The 17,109-nt window shown below is 47.0% G+C and overlaps 1 protein-coding gene across 2 annotated transcripts in view; it reads right to left on the bottom strand.

Annotated features, from left to right (window-relative positions):
- CDK5RAP2 (CDK5 regulatory subunit associated protein 2) overlaps nucleotides 1–17,109 on the bottom strand; it is a 147,340-nt gene that overhangs the window by 38,736 nt on the left and 91,495 nt on the right. For both annotated transcript variants that reach the window (XM_028161427.2, XM_054727002.1), the window contains exons 21-24: nucleotides 10,126–10,558; nucleotides 4,100–4,331; nucleotides 2,240–2,816; nucleotides 268–500 (exon numbers count right to left, since the gene is read on the bottom strand). In XM_028161427.2, the coding sequence (XP_028017228.2) occupies nucleotides 268–500; nucleotides 2,240–2,816; nucleotides 4,100–4,331; nucleotides 10,126–10,558 (1,475 nt within the window). The remainder of the gene's footprint in view (nucleotides 1–267; nucleotides 501–2,239; nucleotides 2,817–4,099; nucleotides 4,332–10,125; nucleotides 10,559–17,109) is intronic.

Genomic DNA, 17,109 nt, shown 5'->3' with positions numbered 1-17,109 from the left:
CCAACCACCACGTGGCAGGTGCCGAGGGGCAGCACCTCCCCGCTGGCTTCACTTGTGTGTCCCACCAGCCAGCCCGAGGCAGCCCCAGGTTTGGAACATGGAACGGTCACTGGGAGAAAGAAGCAGTCAGTGTGGTCCTGTTGTCACCTCATCAGAGCACAGGGTGGAAGGTACATGGGGCCAAGGAGTCAGTTCCCCTGGGCCCTCCAAGAAGCCCCGGGTCGATTACTGATGTGCCTTAAGACTCGAAGGCCTCGCCCCACTTACCATTGAGAAACAGCTTTTCCAATTTCTCGAGCAGCTCGGCACACTGATTCAGCTGTTCCTGGAAGCCCTCAGCCACATAGTAGTCCACATCGCTGGCCTGCAGCAACTCCTCAAATGCCTTAATCATGGTGCTCATGTGTTGACGATAAATGACACAGATGTCATGGCTATCCTTGATCTGCTGCCGCTGAAGGGAGAGCTCCCTGGCTTGGGACTGAACTAATGAATTGTATCTGATAAAAGGGGGAAAGAAAATGCTTGTGCCATTTTAGAATTGAATTTTTGTGACCTTAACACTAATTGGAAAAATGACAGAGCACAATTTTTAAAAGCCTGCAGCTGTACAAGTATATATACTTTTAGAAAAATTGAAACTGTACAAGGTCACTCCTTCGATTTCAAAACAGCTAACAAATGCTGGAACAAAGGTTCTTCTGCAATATTTTTAACCTTATGAAGCCCCCAATTAAAGTAAGATTGGCAAGGACTCAAGAGAACAATCAGTTTCCATACACTCTTCAAAAACCCTATTCCGAATTGTAGAAACAAGCGTCCAAGGGACAGGGAACCCACCACAAATTCCATGAAGAACAAAACAGAAACTGTAGGCAGGAAAACAGACAGGACTCCCTCGTCTCAACTAAAAGGCCAAGGAATAATCAGGATCCCAACTACCATTAATGCATGGAGGGTCTATGCCGTGTTTGTTAGTCACTGTAGTAAGTGTTTTTTGTAAGTTATCTGATCCTCCCAATCTTCCAACCAATGTATGAACCTCCCCTTTTACAGAAGAGGAAACTGACTCTCAGAGACACAAAGTTAGTTAAACGGTGAAGATTTTGGACTCAAACACAGCTCTGCCTTCAGCGCGCACGCCCTATTATGCCACTGTACTGGGCTTCCTAGTAAGCCCTCAGGTACTGGGAGGCACTGAGGAAAACGTGGCTCACAGAAACTGGCCACAGTAACCTGGCTCCAGAACGGCTGGCAAAGACACTGAGCCCTCGTCAACATGTCCCCCCTCCCTAAAAAGACGACCGTGTGCGGGACTGGTGACCACCTGCCCTCAGTTTGCACATACAATCACGTGGCAGCAATACTGCAGGTGGGGGCCAGTTGAATGGATGAGAAAGGTCACGAGTATTAGAGTGGTCACTGTGGGCTGGGACTCAGGCAATGTCTTTATGAATCTTAGGCAAATCAAGGCAACCTCTAGGAGGCTCAATTTCCTCATCTATAAAAACACATTTAATAACGCCTTCTCCTCAGGTGATTTTGAGGGTTAAATAAGAAAAGTGCCCAGTGGAAGGTCTGACACAATGGCCTTTCAATAAATACAAGCTTCCTTCCATCTCAATCTTTGGAAGTCTTGAAAAATTCACTCTGGCTCCTGACAATTCAGAACTATGTGTTTGTCTCAAATTAGTGACAAATGAAGGTCAACTTTACAAATGATCCCATTTTGGCCAGATCTCATGAAGCAAAGCTGTATGTATCTAGGCCCATAAAACATATCTTCATGACCTAAGAATTCTTCTCTTTCAACACTGGCTTGTTTCTTTAAGATGACCTTAAATGGTAAAGATGGAAAATATTTTTATTCTTCCCACCTGCCTAGGACGTCTTTCAGTTCTGCAGCACAGTAAGTAAAAGCCAGTAACACTGTCCAGAAGTGAACACTGTCATTCAGCAAACATACTATAGATCACAAGTGACTGGTATAAAATGTTTACTGAGGCCCCAACCAGGGGAAGGCAAAATCTGCCCTGACAACTGCAGAGGATACAAGACTTGCATGTGTGCAGGCACTATTCTCTGTGGCCTCACATTTCGCTTCTGGGCAGGGCCTAGCTGCCTGCACCCCACCACCAAGCCTTCCACAGTACACACCCCACTCAGGGCCCCTTTCAGCTCATTGGCTCCAACCTAGTGGCAACATAAGGAAACTGGAGGCTTAAACAGTGGGATGTACCTTGAGGGCGAGAGATCTCTGAACTTATTCTGCAGGTCATGCACTTCACTGAAAAGTTCCATGTTCAAATTGTGCTCCTTCTGCAGCTCACATTCCTGGTCTCCCAGTTGCTGCTCAAGGCTCTCCAGCATCCTGCCATCAGCCATCTCTGGGTCCGACGGATGGAGGATTTGCATGTGTTTCACATAACGTACTTGGTGCAAACTTGAAAAGGTCATTTCTTCTTCATCAGTATGACAGTTGGTCTTGTTGGAGCCATCCTGAGCCCCTTCTGTCCCACACAAAACTGTGATAATGGCCTCACTGCACTGGGAATGCTTTTGAAGCTGAAATATGAAATTCCGGTAGCCCTCGAGCTCAGTTTCCAAGGAATAGATTTTCTGTTTCAAGTTTTCTGTATCATTTGAGGTATCGATGTTCTTACACTGATCGGTTCCAATCACACTGACTTCAGTGGGAAGCTGACTCTTAGAATTCAGGTAAGTAGCTACTGAAGTTGGGCTCTGAAAATCTTCAGATGGATTCTCTTTGCATGTTGGCAAGATGGCAGGGTCACTGGGTTGGTCAATTTCAGAGTCTAAAAATCAAGCACATTTATGTCAGTGTATCTCCTGTGCTGAAACCCATCCCCTCTGTCCTTCCTCACAGCACTGCTGAGCTGAGACCACTGCAAGGGCCTAACAAGCCCCCTGACTACAGTCTTCCCTCTCACCTCTCACCTCTCAACCCAGCCTCTTCCTCAGAGCAACTGTTCTAAAAAGTGAATTTAACCATAGGAACCACCCTCCTGCCAACAAATACTGAGAGGAACACAAAGATACAACAGGGAAATAAAAACACTGGGGAGGCAAAATGCAATTTATGAGATAATATTAATCTATTGAGCTGCCATAACAGGACATAAAAAGCATAAATATACTGCAGCTTGTCTGAAATGGTTTAAGTTCAGGCTCTCAAAAAACTATGAGAAAATGATTTCCATAGACTCATGCCCACCTTTCCCAAGAGAGAGGCCCCAGGACCTTCTGGGAAACTCTGGAAGGAAGTAGCACATGGCTGAGGCACCCTGGGGTCTCAACAAGAAATAAAAACATTGGTAAGTGCAAATTGGCGAGCCCTGGACAAAGTGCCAGGCCTATGTTTGGCTGAGTGACCTTTGCCATAAAATCTTTCCTCTCTGAAGTGCACCCTCCTCCCGACCCAGGACCCACATTGATTTAATTATCTGCGCCCACCCCGAGACCTGGAGTTCTCAGGAGGCAGAGACGGTCTCTCATTCCTCTCTCTCCTTACCCAGTGCATGAGGCCGGGGACACAGCAAATGCTCAGGGGACATCCACTGAACCAGTGAGTAGATGCCTGCATGGGTAGATGGATGGATTAAGAGCAGGGAAAGGAAGGAGGAAGGGAGGGAGAGAAGAGTAATCCTGCCAAAGGCCAACTTATCTTGAAACCGAAACTAAGGTAAAGACAAGATAGATCCTAAAATTATATGGAAAAATACCTCTGGCTACAGATCATTCTAAAAATCCCCAGACGAAGCCAGAAAAAAAGCCCAGGTTCAAGTCATCACATCTGGGGCACCGCAGGCAATCCCAAGTGAGGGGAGCAGTGACCTCGCAAGACCTGTGAGCACCACAAGTCCCTGTATTCAGACTCAGAATAAAGTGAAAACAATAGATTCATTTTCCTTATTGTGTTCCCTCAATTGTGTATTTGTCAAGAGTCAAGATTAATCACTGCAATTCATGAAATTTATACTCGAACTTATTGCAATTCTAAACAACAAGGCTGACATTTCCAGCAGTTCAATCGGTCGTTCATCTAGCTTGCGGAGAAGACATTTTTCTAGGTGCTTACCTTTCTGTAGCGTTTTGTCTGGCGCTGGGCTCCCCTCCATCATTGCTTCAGCCAGAATTAACTTTTGGTGAAGTTGCTTGTTGCGAATTTTAAATTCCTTCAGCTCCCCCTGCAGCTCCAAGATCTGAGCCTGCAGCTGGGCCACCACCTCCTGCGCAGCTGGGAGCCGATACACACTTCCCAATGACTGGGATGGTTTTATCAGGACGGGCAAACGGGACTTCTTAGCATCCTGAAAACATACACAGAGACACAATGAATACACTTTCTGTGGTCACATAATCAGCCGACTCATGCCAACCTTATAAAACTGAATTCAAACCACTATTCAGACTTCTGGTTCCTATACTGGCATCTGTGTTTGCCTCCCAGTCTGCAGAGCTTGTATCTTGGCAAGTCCCTCCTCTGACCAGCAAGTGCCAAGCTTTTCCTCCTCGACACCCTCTTGGCCATGACCCACTGACCCTCTCTAGACATTCCAGATGTTCAGTATATGACAGTCCTTTTGCAACACAATCTTCTGAGAAACATTTTCTTCCTCCTGGCCTATTTCCTCACCTCCACCCATTCCTCAATCTAGGCCAATCTGCCTCCCACCCCTGCTAGTCCACCAGCACCACCTCTTACTACAGTTTTCAGTGGCTACTGAGTTACTAATCCAATAAATGTTTCCCATGCTCAAAGCTCGGGACCTGCCTATCCTAGACATCTTCATTTTCAATGGCTCACGGGCACTCCAAAGTCAACTGAGAACTCAACTCTTCAATACCATCACCCCATGTCCCCAAAGCTACACCACTTAAAAAGTCTCTGTCCTGGTGACTCACACCACCGTCCACTTATAGCACAACCCAAAACCTGGGAGTCCTTTTTAAACTTCCCTTTATATTCGTCACACACTTTCATCACTCACCAGGTTCCATTAATTCCACCTCCCAAGTTGTCTCTGAATTCTTTCCACTCCCCTCATCCTCCACTACCATTCAACTCCAGGACGCCCTCACGAGGCACTGCCACAGCCTTCTGAGTGGTCCTCCCAACACTCACTCCTGCCCTTTCTAATCCACTCTCCATGCTGCAACAGAAAAGGCAAACTACCATCCCTCTCCTCTGCTTAAACTATTTTACTGCTTACCAGTTGCCTTATGACGAAGGTCAAAGTCCTGACCACAGCCCACACTAAGCATGACCTGCAGCCTGAGTTCCTCCCTCTCTCCCACTTCCTAACTGCCAAATACTCACCCTCTAACAGTTCTTCAAAATCATAGGCTCCTTCCACTCAGAGCTTAGCGTATGCTGTCTCCTCTGCCTAGAACTCTTTCTTGCCCATCCCCACTTCACCCACTAATCCCAATATGTTCATTAGGACTCCGCTCAAATATGCCTTGCTCAGGAGAATGGGCCTTGATTTCCAAGACCAGGTCAGATCTCCCAGTCATACACTCACTGCCGCCTATGATTCTCCTGGGAGAACATTAGTACCATTATAATTAAATGCCTATGCAATTCTTGTTCTTTGTCTATCTTCTGCCCTGGCCTACAAGCTCTGGGGTTCAGGGACTCTGCAATTCTTGGTCACACTCTATTCACAGTTTCCAGCACAAGAACTAGTACTCAGTGGGTACTCAATAACGACTTGTGGAATGAACATGCAAACAATAACTTAAGAGGCCAAAAGGGTGCCTTTCAAGTGGGAGAATTTTAAACATATTCACACTCTGAAGAGAAGGACTGAATCTGGAATATAAAAGAACTATTAAGTCCTGGCCAGTGTGGTTCAGTTTGTTGGACGTCGCCCTATGCACCAAAAGGTTGCCAGTTCAATTCCCAGTCAGGGCACATGCCTGGGTTGCAGGCTTGATCCCTGGTAGGGGGTATGTAGGAGGCAGCGATCAATGTCTCACTCTCCTATCAATGTTTCTCTCTCTCTCCCTCTCCCTTCCTCTTTCTCTAAAAATCAATTAAAAATCTTAAAAAGAAAAAAGGACTATTAAAATTCAATAATAAAAACACAAATAGATCAAATTAAAAGATGGGCAAAAGATCTGATAGACATTTCTCAAAAGAAGAAACACATATGGCCAATAAGCACATGAAGAGATGCTCAATATCATTAGTCATCAGGAAATATAAATCAAATTGCAATGAAATGCTGCCAATCCTACTCATTAGGACAGAGATAATAAAAAAAAAAGATAATAAAACAAGTGTTAGTGAGGATGTAGAGAAACTGCAACCCTCACACATTGCTGGTGAAAATGTAAACTAGGAGCAGTTGCTTTAGAAAACAGTCTGGCAGTTCCTCAAAAGGTTGAACATAGAGTTACTGTGACCCAGCAATTCCACTCCTAGATATAAACCCAGGAAAAATGAAAATGTATACTCACCAAAACATACACATAAAAATTCACAGCAACATCCTATCTAATAAAAGAGTAATATGCAAATTGACCGTCACTCCAAGACACAAGATGGCCGCCCCCATGTGGTCAAAGATGGCTGCCCCCATATGGACACAAGATGGCTGCCACAAGATGGCCTGCAGGGAAAGGCAGTTGTGGGCAGTTAGGGGTGAGCAGGCCAGCAAAGGAGGGCAGTTGGGGGTGACCAGGCCGGCAGAGGAGGGCAGTTGGGGAGACCAGGCCAGCAAGGGAAGGCAGTTGGGGGGGACCCAGGCCTGCAGGGGAGGGGAGTTGGGGGGGACCAGGCCTGCAGGGGAGGGTAGTTGTTGGCGATCAGGCAAGCAGGGAGGGCAGTTAGGAGTTACCGGGCCGGCAGAGGAGGGTAGTTGGGGGAGACCAGGTCAGCAGGGGAGAGCAGTTGTGGGGGGGACCAGGCCTGCAGGGGAGGGCAATTAGGGGCAACCAGGCTGGCAAGTGAGGGCAATTAGGGGTGACCAGGCCAGCAGGGGAGGGATGTTGGGGGCGACCGGGCCAGCAGGGGAGGACAGTTAGGGGCAACCAGACTGGCAGGGGAGGCCAGTTAGGGGTGACCAGGATGGCAAGGGAGGGCAGTTAGGGGCAATCCGGCCGGCCAGGGAGCAGTTAGGCGTCAATCAGGCTGGCAGGGGAGTGGTTAGGGGGTGATCAGGCTGGCAGGCAGAAGCGTTTAGGGGCAATCAGGCAGAGGCAGGCGTGCAGTTGGGAGCCAGCAGTCCTGGATTATGAGAGGGATGTCCTACGGGTGGTCGGACATCCCTCAAGGGATCCCAGGCTGGAAAGGGTGCAGGCTGGGCTGAGGGACACCCCCCTCCCACCCCCACCCCGTGCACGAGTTTCGTGCACTGGACCTCTAGTTATTCATAATAGCCAAAAAGTGGAAACAGTCAAAATGCCTATCAAATTAAATGTACCATCTCCACACAGTGGACTATTGTTTGGCAATGGAAATAAAGTAGTGATACAGATTATAGCATGAATGAACCTTGAAAACATTACGCTGAGTGGAAGAAGCCAGTCACCAAAGACACATATTCTATGATTCCATTTGTATGAAAATCCAGAATAGGCACAGCTAGGGGTAAACAGGTGTGGAGAAATGGGCACTGATTGCTAATGGGTTCAGGGTTTCCTTTGGAATAATCTACATGTTCTAAAATTAATTATGGTAATGGTTGCTCAACTCTATGAATATATTTTTCAAAACCCACTTTATTATATACGTTCAGTGAATCAATTGGAGGATATATGAATTATAGTAAAGTAAAGCTATTTTATTTTTTATTTTTTTAAGTGGTGGAGAAGGAACCTGAGAGGAAAACAAGAAATATTTGGGATCCTGGGAATGAGAAAATCAGCAAGGTCTCTCAAGAAGAAAAGAAGAAAAACCCCTTCTTGCACATTCTAGGATATAAAATGCTTCCAGGCATTCTCCCAAAATCCTCAAGTAAACTGTATTCCCAGAGCTCAGAGAATAATAGATATTATCATGCCTATTTTCCAGACAAAGAACTGAGATGCCAAACAAGCCGTCAATGTCATACAACAAGGTTGGACAGATGGACCTCAAACAAGCTCTTCAGACTCTACTGCTCAGTTAAGAAAAGGGAGGCTCTTCTGCCCTGAAATTCCAGAGAAGAGAGAGAACAGGTTCAAGGACAAGAGCACTTGTGGTGGTGAAGGGACTATTTGGGAGGAGGTGGATGCCTCATCATAGAGGACTGGAAAATAACAGTCATTTGCTTGGTCCTCTGTCTCCACCAATCTTTATTCTTGGATCCAAATCTGTGTGTCAGATGGCAGCAGGAAAGATATCTGCAAGTGCACAAATGCCAAAGCCAATTCCAGGCTGGAAGACTGCTGTCAGTCAACCTAATGCCGGTTCTAAAATAACACTGCAGAAAATGCTACCTTATGGACGCTGAGCAGATTCCCACCTACCACCTTATTAAAGATGTCATGAAACTTCTCACCTGGCAATGGAAGGGAACAGGAAAGCACACACACTGAGCTCCTACCATGTGCAAGGCATGGCCACACATGACCTCATTTAGCTATCTATCATGCCAGCCTCAGGTTCTAGGTCACACTGATCCCATTCAAGTCACTGAGAAAGATCGGGTGACTTACACAAGGACTCAAAGTAGCTAAATGTCAGGCCCGATGCAATCACAGGTATATCTGTAAAGTCCATTCTCTTGCTTCTAAAACTAAACAACCGGAATTATATCCATCTCCTTATTTCACTGTTGAACTGCAATGATGTTCTTTTCAACAAGATACCAGAGTTCTGGCTTAAGCCTTAGGATTACTGATTCATTGACTAACCAAAGACCACAAAGAAAATCATTAAATTTTCTTCCACTTTGCATAGAATGGAGGCCACTATGGTGATAAGATGGCTCCACCCCTCCTGAGAAAGGTAGGTTTATAAGAGCCCTGTCTGCCTGTAAAACAGGACTTCAGTTTTATATCCTTCTCCTCCTCTTTTTTAAAAAATATATTTTTATTGATTTCAGAGAAAAAGGGAGAAGGCTAGAGAGATAGAAATATCAATGATGAGAGAAGAATCATTGATTGGCTGCCTCCTGCACACCCCACACTGGGGATTGAGACCACAACCTGGGCATATGCTCCGACTAGGAATTAAACCATGACCTCCTGGTTCATAGGTCGACACTCAACTACTGAGCCACGCCGGCCAGGCGCTTTTCCTCCTCTTAACAGCTAAGTCACTCTGGACAATTTTCTGAGCCTTTCACGGAAAGATTAAATGTAATGATGTATGCATAGATATCTAGCACAATTCTGGCACAAAGAACAGACACTATAAAATAAGCACATTTACCTTTGTTTTGAAGATACAAGCAAATAGGATAATTCCAAACTAAAAAATATTTTCAGCCCTCGCTGGTTTGGCTCAGTGGATAGAGCGTCAGCTTGCGGGTCCCAGGTTCGATTCCAACCAAGGGCACATGCCTGGGTTGTGGGCTCAATCCCCAGTGGGGGACATGCAGGAGGCAGCCGATCCATGATTCTCTCTCATCATTGATGTTTCTCTCTCTCTCCTTCTCCCTTCCTCTATGAAATCAATAAAGAAATATATTTTTAAAAAAAAAAGATTTTTAATACATTCAGGGAAATTAAGTTCATTCAATTACCCAAACTTCCTGAATATAGAATGATATCTCCCATACAAATGGGGGGAGAGGGGCATGCGGGACCTAGTTTTCCTAATATGTAGGTACAAACTAAAGGAGCTGGGGCAGATAAGAGCATTTCTATTTTAGCCAAATTGCACAAATTTGCATCTCGAGTACCGTTAATATAATAGCAGTGTCTTTTCATATACAGTGTGTGTGTGTGTGTGTGATAGACAAATAGGTAGGGCTGGGATGGGGAAGGAGAAAGGGGAAACAATGGTGATACTTTAGGGAAGGTTAGGACAGACACACACCCCTAAGCAGATCCCAGGATAAGTGCAGACAGAGGGGGACACCAGGTTGTATATAAACCCAGTTTTAGACAAACACCAGTGATTTTAAGTGTTCTCTTTGTATAAAATAAGTAATGTAAAGAGAAACTCACCTTGTCAGCCCCACGGGGGAAGGAAAGAGGGCAGGCCTGACGCCCTGCCGTCCCGCACGGGCTCTCCGGCTGGTAACCCGTGCTGAATGCGGCAGCTGGCAGTGTCTCTTCCCAAGCCTCTCTCGTGCCTTCGTGTTTGAATCTGAGCGGGTCACGCTCCGTGGCCATGGTCTGCACGGAGGCATCTTTCAGCTCCACCCTGGACGGTTCCTCCACCTGTACTAGCTGGCTGCCCCTAGGCGACGTCAGCTCATCGTGGGGCTTGGAAAAGGAGTTGGCTTGGATGAACTGTCTAAGTTCACCTCGTAGCTGAGCAGCCATCTGCTTAAGTGTCTTCTCAGTTTCAGCCTCAAGGTGTTCTCTGGAAACTTCCTGCTCTGGCAAGCAGATTCGTTCCAGGAGCAGTTCACGCAGAACTTTCAGAAGGTCCGGCCTGTTTTTCCAAAAGAGACAGAAGTGGGAAAACTAAGCTTCTGCTATGGCCTTGTTCTCCACCAGCTTTCCCAGGGTGTCCTCACTGACTGGCCCTGGTCCGTCATGGTGCATGACTGGTGCTCAGTAACTAGGCACTGAATAAAGGGATGCTGTAAACTGCTCTTAATTGAAAGAGCAGCGGCTCTAATATCAGACAAAAGTGGCTTCAAATTCTAACTGCAATTCTTTGAAAGTAAGTCTCCCTCCACAGGACAGCTACGAGGATTAAACGAGAGTGTATGGGTATCAGATGCTTTCTCTGCCCCTTGCCACGTGCCCTTAGCCTCCCTCGGACTCCAGCTACAGCTGGGTGGACGGACAGCTCTCATAGACATGCACAGTCCCACCTCAAGTGCTCCCTGCATCTCTCTGCTGCCTTGGGACTTTTCCAGAGCTCGCTGAGCCAGCCAGCTGGGCAGTGGGAAAGTGTGGACCAATTCGTACCTGGGGGAAACACTCAAGCAGTGGGGAAGAGGGCTGCTGAGTGAATGTCCCAGGCTCCCATCCTTTGGAGGGACAACACTACGGCCCGGTCTGTGCTGTCCCTCAGAGAGTGGACAGTAGGACTGAGCCCAGCTGTCCACAGCAGTAACTAGAGCAATGATGTACCCTTGTTGGCTTTGCCTCCATTTCTATCTTGCTTCCCCTGACCCCTCCTTCCTACTCCCTGGAATCAACATCCCAAATAAACCACTTGTACCCAAGTCCTCATCGCAGGCTCTGCTTTCCTGGGAACGCAAACTAAGCCAGCATGTAAAAGACTGTGGAGTAGTTCGAGGTATTTCTTGTGCCAGGCACTGTAATGGGCACTGGGGGTACAAAACGGCCTGCGAGGACTGAGCCTGCTGTTGGAGACAGGTGTGTACACAGTCCTTCCTCCACAGGGTAGAGAGCGGACCAGAGCACTGTGCAAGTTCCCGAAAGATACAGAGCAACAATCCCAGGTGTCCAGACCGGGGTAGCAGGAAGAATGTCATTAAACTATTCCAGAGCTGACAGTGCCTAGCCAGGGAAAAGGAAAACGGAATACTGGGAGTGTGGAAAACATATGAATAGAGGCAAGACACACTGGAGAACAGGGAGATGAGGCTGGAAAGTGAGGTGGGAGAACCCAGCCATGGAAAGGAAGGACAAGCCACTGAAAGGCTCTGTGCGAGGAAGCATCACGGTCACATGAGCTCTGGAAAGATGGCTCAGGCAGGCTGTGGTGTAAAGAAGGAAGGGAGAGATCCCCTGCCCAGAGGGTGGTATCAGTACACACAGGAGCCCCTCCACTCTGTTCTAAACACATGTAAAGGGCAGCAAGAATATGGAACAACAAAAATGTTGTAAGCTGCACTACAGGATTCAAATTCAAGACAAAATTTATTCCAAGGTCAGAAACAGTAGAGCCCAAAGTCATGAGAAAGGGGCATTTGCAGAAAGCAGTGGGACCAGAAATTTCACTCCACTGGCAGAAGAACCATGTAAATATCATAAGCTCTGCAGTAAGATCTAGAAAGTCAAGTTGAGGCAAGCCACCATGCAGGGAGGAGTAAGGGTGGGGGACTGATCAGGGCTTAACAGAGGCAAACCAAACTTGCCAACAAAACCCACTATGATCCAAGACAGATAACAAACCAACAAAGCGAATTCACACTCAAGGAAATAAAAATAACAAAGCAATCTAAAGAAGAATTTTAAAATAAGCATGTTTAAATCATCTCCAAATATAAGAGAAAAAGAAATTCATTAAAAAAGAAGAGGAAGTTATAAAATTGAGACAGAAAATTATGAGAAAAGGAAGTGGAGGGACAGGGCAAGGCTGGAAAGCGGTTGCTTCTTCCAGGAGAAAGATGTGGGGCAGGAGGAGGTAGTGCCGTCAGCAGAGAGGGAGGACAGAACAGGCCCTCATCAGTGTTCGATCCCTTTTCTTCTCTCTGCAGTTTCTCCCGCCGGCCTTACTTCCAAATCCCGTGGGACAGTGAGACCACAACTACCAACACCTCACACACGCTGGGCTTCCCTTGCTCTGCATCTCTGCTGCCACTAGAAGTAGCAGAGCCCGAGTTTCATCTTCCCCACGGAGCCCTCTGAGGGCAGGGGCACGGTCTCACTCTTCTCTGGGTTCTGATCATCTAGCTCTGGGGCAGAGTCAGTTCAACGCAAATGAAACAGCTGCAGCTCACTAAAACAGAGCGAAAAACAAAAGTATAAAAAACAAAATTAAAATGTATGGTACGTTGTTCACTTCTAATATGAAATCATCTAAACTACACAAACCATCTTAAAATTCAGTAAACTCAGATTTTAGAAATATTTCTGGTATTTTAAGCACATTAAACTAAATTTTCCTTTCCTCTCCTTCCCTTAATATAGATTAAAAATAATGACAATTGCTATTCAGCTAGCCAAAGGAGGACCATTACTCAAGACCAAACAACACACAATAAAACCCAGGAAAAAGACTTTACAAATGGGTAGTAAAAGGCGGTGAAAGAGGCCATTATAATATACTAAAGTGGTGTGCTGTTAAATAAAGCATTTCAAGTGTTCCTTTGCTGGAAACCTGAACAGCAGATCATTAAGCTGTCACTGCAGTCAGGACCTTTTCAGTGGTCAGTCCCTGGGTCCTGTCAGAGCCCTGAGCATTGTTTCCATGCCCTTCCTGAGCATCTTGGTCACACAGAAGGCATAAGGGAAAGGGACTGATGTTTATGAAGCACTTCCGGTGTCAGATCCTTTAAATACACTAAATACATTTAGTCATCAGAGGAAGACTGTGAGATGGGGACTAACATGAACCCCATTTTACATATGAAGAAATGAGCTTGTAAAGAGTCAAGATCCCCTAGCAATGTGCAGAGCAGTGACTGGCACTCGGGCCGTTCTGACGCCGAAGAAGCACTGCACTCTTCCCAGGTTCCTAACGTCATCTTCCGCTAGGATGCTGAGTCCAGGCCAGAACTGGAGCTGCTACAAAGAGGGAAGCAGAAAAGATGTGAAGTGGCTGAATTAGGGATGCACGTTGAAGGTGGAATCCACAGGACTTGCTGATGGATATGGGGACTGTGGAAACTGGACTTTCAGCTACACCAATTAGATAGGTCACAGTGCTGTTAACTGACGTGAGAAAGATAAGAACGGGGAGTTTAGTTTTGGACAAATGTTGAAGGTGGAGATGTCAAGCAGACAGCTGATGGTATGACCTGGAGAAGCCGGGCTGTGGGTACACATTTGAAAGTCCCAAAGCGTACTCTAAAGCCATGGGAGAGGGAAGACAGAGAGAGAAACGGGCTAAGGACACAGCTCAGGGGCACGCCAACATTCAACAGCCAGCAAAGGAGGCTGCGAGGCCAGTGAGGCAGAAGAAAAGAGGGAGGGAGGGCTTGAACGGAGACCACAGAGGGTGGCCAGCTCTGCTGATAAAGGCTGACCCTGGCAACTGAACTTCACAACTTGGAGACTGTCACTGACCTTGGTCCGTGCAGTGAAAGGTATGAAAGCCCTGGAATGAGATAAAGAGGAGATGCAAGGAAAGAAAGTGGACACAGGGAATACGAACAGGTCTTCCAAGAAAACTCCCTTTGAGGGAAGAAAGAAATGGGCAGTAGCTGGAGTAAAACTGGGGAGGGGAGGGTGCAGGGGGAATGTCTCCCAAATGGCTATTAATGCATGTCTTATGCCAGTGGTCGGCAAACTGCGGCTCTGGTGACTAATGAGTTTGCCGACCACTGACCTAGACTCTCGATTCCAATAATTACAGGCTGTTGTTGTTCCTTGTGATTAAGCCTATCCCAGTGGTCGGCAAACTCATTAGTCAACAGAGCGGCAAACCGTGGCTCATGAGCCGCAGTTTGCCAACCACTGTCTTATGCTAATGGCGATGATTCAGTAACAGGAAAATATGAATGATACAGAAAAGAGAGGGTGCCCGTTGGTCTTGGACAGGAGCAGGATATCCCTTTCTCCCATTCCGACAGCAGGAGTCAGAGTTCATGGATATAGAAGCGCATAAGCTGGCAGCACTGGTGGGAAAAGAAAAATAGCTTGAGTTCAACTGTTTTTTCAGTCAAGTATAAGGCAAGGTCGTCAGTCGGGGAGGGGAGAAGAGAAGCTGCAACCGTCTTGCGCTGGGCAATGTTGAGTGCTCATTTTGAAATTAGTGGTGCTAATTGGATCTGTCATATGAGCGCATGTAACATGAGTAGCTGGTCAAGTCAAGGTCTTAGGAAAGGGTTGGATGCAGCAGATAAACAGGGATTAACCCATGTCCAGGGAGGGTGTGTTCGTTCTTGGCATATGCAAAGACGGACATAGCCGGTCAGCTCATCCTGGGAACTGAAAGAAGGGGAACGTAGCGGAAGCACAGAAAGCAGGAACGGTGCTAACACAGCTGCGGGACAGGACAGGGTTGCCAGACCACGCAGCGCCTAGCAGGCCACGCTAAGGATTTGGGTCCCGAGAAAAGTGGAGTCTCGGGGGCTAGTTAGGAGACTACTACAGTGATGCCGAGCAATCTGAGGATGGACAGGAGGCTACAGGGATGGTGAGAAGTATGCAAATTAAGAGCTATATCAGGAGGCAGATGGTCAGGACTTCGGTTTGGGCGGTGAAGGAAAGGGGAGAATTGAGGAGGACCCTGGGTTTCTGGGATCTAGTCCCTCTCCAGCATGGGCTGTACCTTCAGGCACTTGCCAAGTCTGCTTCCCCCGCAGCCTACACACGCCAAGTCTCTTCAGCTGTTTATGTGCTAGCCTCTAACTTCTGGACCCCTCGCCAGCGCCTCTGTCTGGTGGCACCTGCCCTGCCCCGCAGCCATGCCCAGCAAAGCAGACTCAGATTTCCTAGGAGTCGCTGCCCCACTTCTATTACCTAGAGCTCAAGACTGTATCAGCTTTTTAAAAAAATAATCCCCAAGGGTTCCCCTTTTAGATTTTCCGATATCAAATTTCACACCTAATTTTTGGCTACAAAGACCAAAACATTGACGTGACAAAATCCTAAACCATGTCCTCCAGGGAACGGAGCCAAATGGAACTGGAAGCACCTAGAGAGAGGGCTGGGATCACACACAGTGAACACCGCAGGAGAGGAGGGGCCGGCCAGGCGGGGCCTGCACCCAGCCTTTCACTCCACCTCCGAGGAATACATTGCTCTCGTGGGTCAAGTGCAAGACAACTAATTAGGCTACGATAACTACCGGACATGTTGCTTCCTTATAGCATCCTGGCAGACGGGAAGTTGAATTAGTGTTTTCCGGGGGCCCAGCTCTTCTGCTAGCCCCACAGGCCCCAGCAGAGACCGACCGATGGCTGGAGGGTGGAGGAGCTCACAAGCTGAAAGGAAGTCTCAGGCCTAGGCTGTGAGAGCTCAGCACCCGGGTTATCAGGTGGCTCACAAAGACCTCGGAGGCATGAATCATGGGCTGGCCAGTGTCTTGCATTTGGTATGAATCGTACCTGAGGGCAGTGGGACAGAGTAGTAGTAGTTGGTAGGGCACAATTTAAGCAGTAATATCATCTAAACCCCATTTACTGCTTAGCTGGATCTATACACTATACCCATTATTTCACTTAATCCTCAAAAGACGTCTAATGAACTCAGAAAATTAAAGATAAAATTGTTTGTATTTACTATTAGCTTAATGTTGGTAGGTACCACAAAGTGGGAGTTGTCAACCAAGTAAGAGAAATCTGTCCATTAATAGAAAAGTAAGAAATCAATTGCAAATAAAAAATTGTTAAACACTCAAAAGCAATAATAACAAAAACAATATAAAAATAAGTGAGATAAGTGGGAAAGAAAAAAGATGTCTAATGGGATGGGTAAGCATCATCACCCTGCACATTTCAGATGAGGAAGCCAAGATGGGGAGTGGTGTCACAGGTCTAAATGACACAGCTGAACTGGAGCACAGGTTTGTCTGACTCCAAACTCGGCTTTTTCTAGTACACAAAACCACCCACCACCTGGAGGGAATTCCAGGTAGAGGACAGGTGTTTCTCTGACTCCTCCAGAAACGTCTCCAATGGCTCTGCCATTCACTAGCTAAGGAAATGTCATGTCCCCAAATGTCTGCTCCCACACTGTAAAGTCGAGACCAGCAGCATGCAAAGCAGGTATGAAGGTAAAATGAGATCAGGCATTTTACTACAAGTGCCAGCTTGGGCCCTGGCAGAGTGTGTTGAAGAAGGGGGTGCAGTCGGCGCTGAGAAGCTCCTGTCCGCTAGAAGGGAGCACTCATACCCCAGTTTGCCCACTCCTATAACGCCCAGTCAACTTTCCCAGCTCCCATCACCCAGGTACGTTCTAGGTGGCCCTCAGAGGGAAAGAGAGAGTTGCATCTTCCACTCGATGGAACATTTGGGACTCTGATGTTGAGGAAATCCTCCATTTCTCAAGCACTGACATTTCTCAAGGCACCTAACTCCCTGTGATAATAAACCGGAAGAGCCACTGGGCACGTCCCAAGAGGACTCACGCTGGAAAATGTGAGACAGATGTCAGGACCAGGGAGGGGGTGGCCTG

The sequence above is a fragment of the Eptesicus fuscus genome, chromosome 15, assembly GCF_027574615.1.
Source record: "Eptesicus fuscus isolate TK198812 chromosome 15, DD_ASM_mEF_20220401, whole genome shotgun sequence".
Taxonomy (NCBI): domain Eukaryota; kingdom Metazoa; phylum Chordata; class Mammalia; order Chiroptera; family Vespertilionidae; genus Eptesicus; species Eptesicus fuscus.
This window is presented reverse-complemented; position numbering and strand designations above follow the sequence as displayed.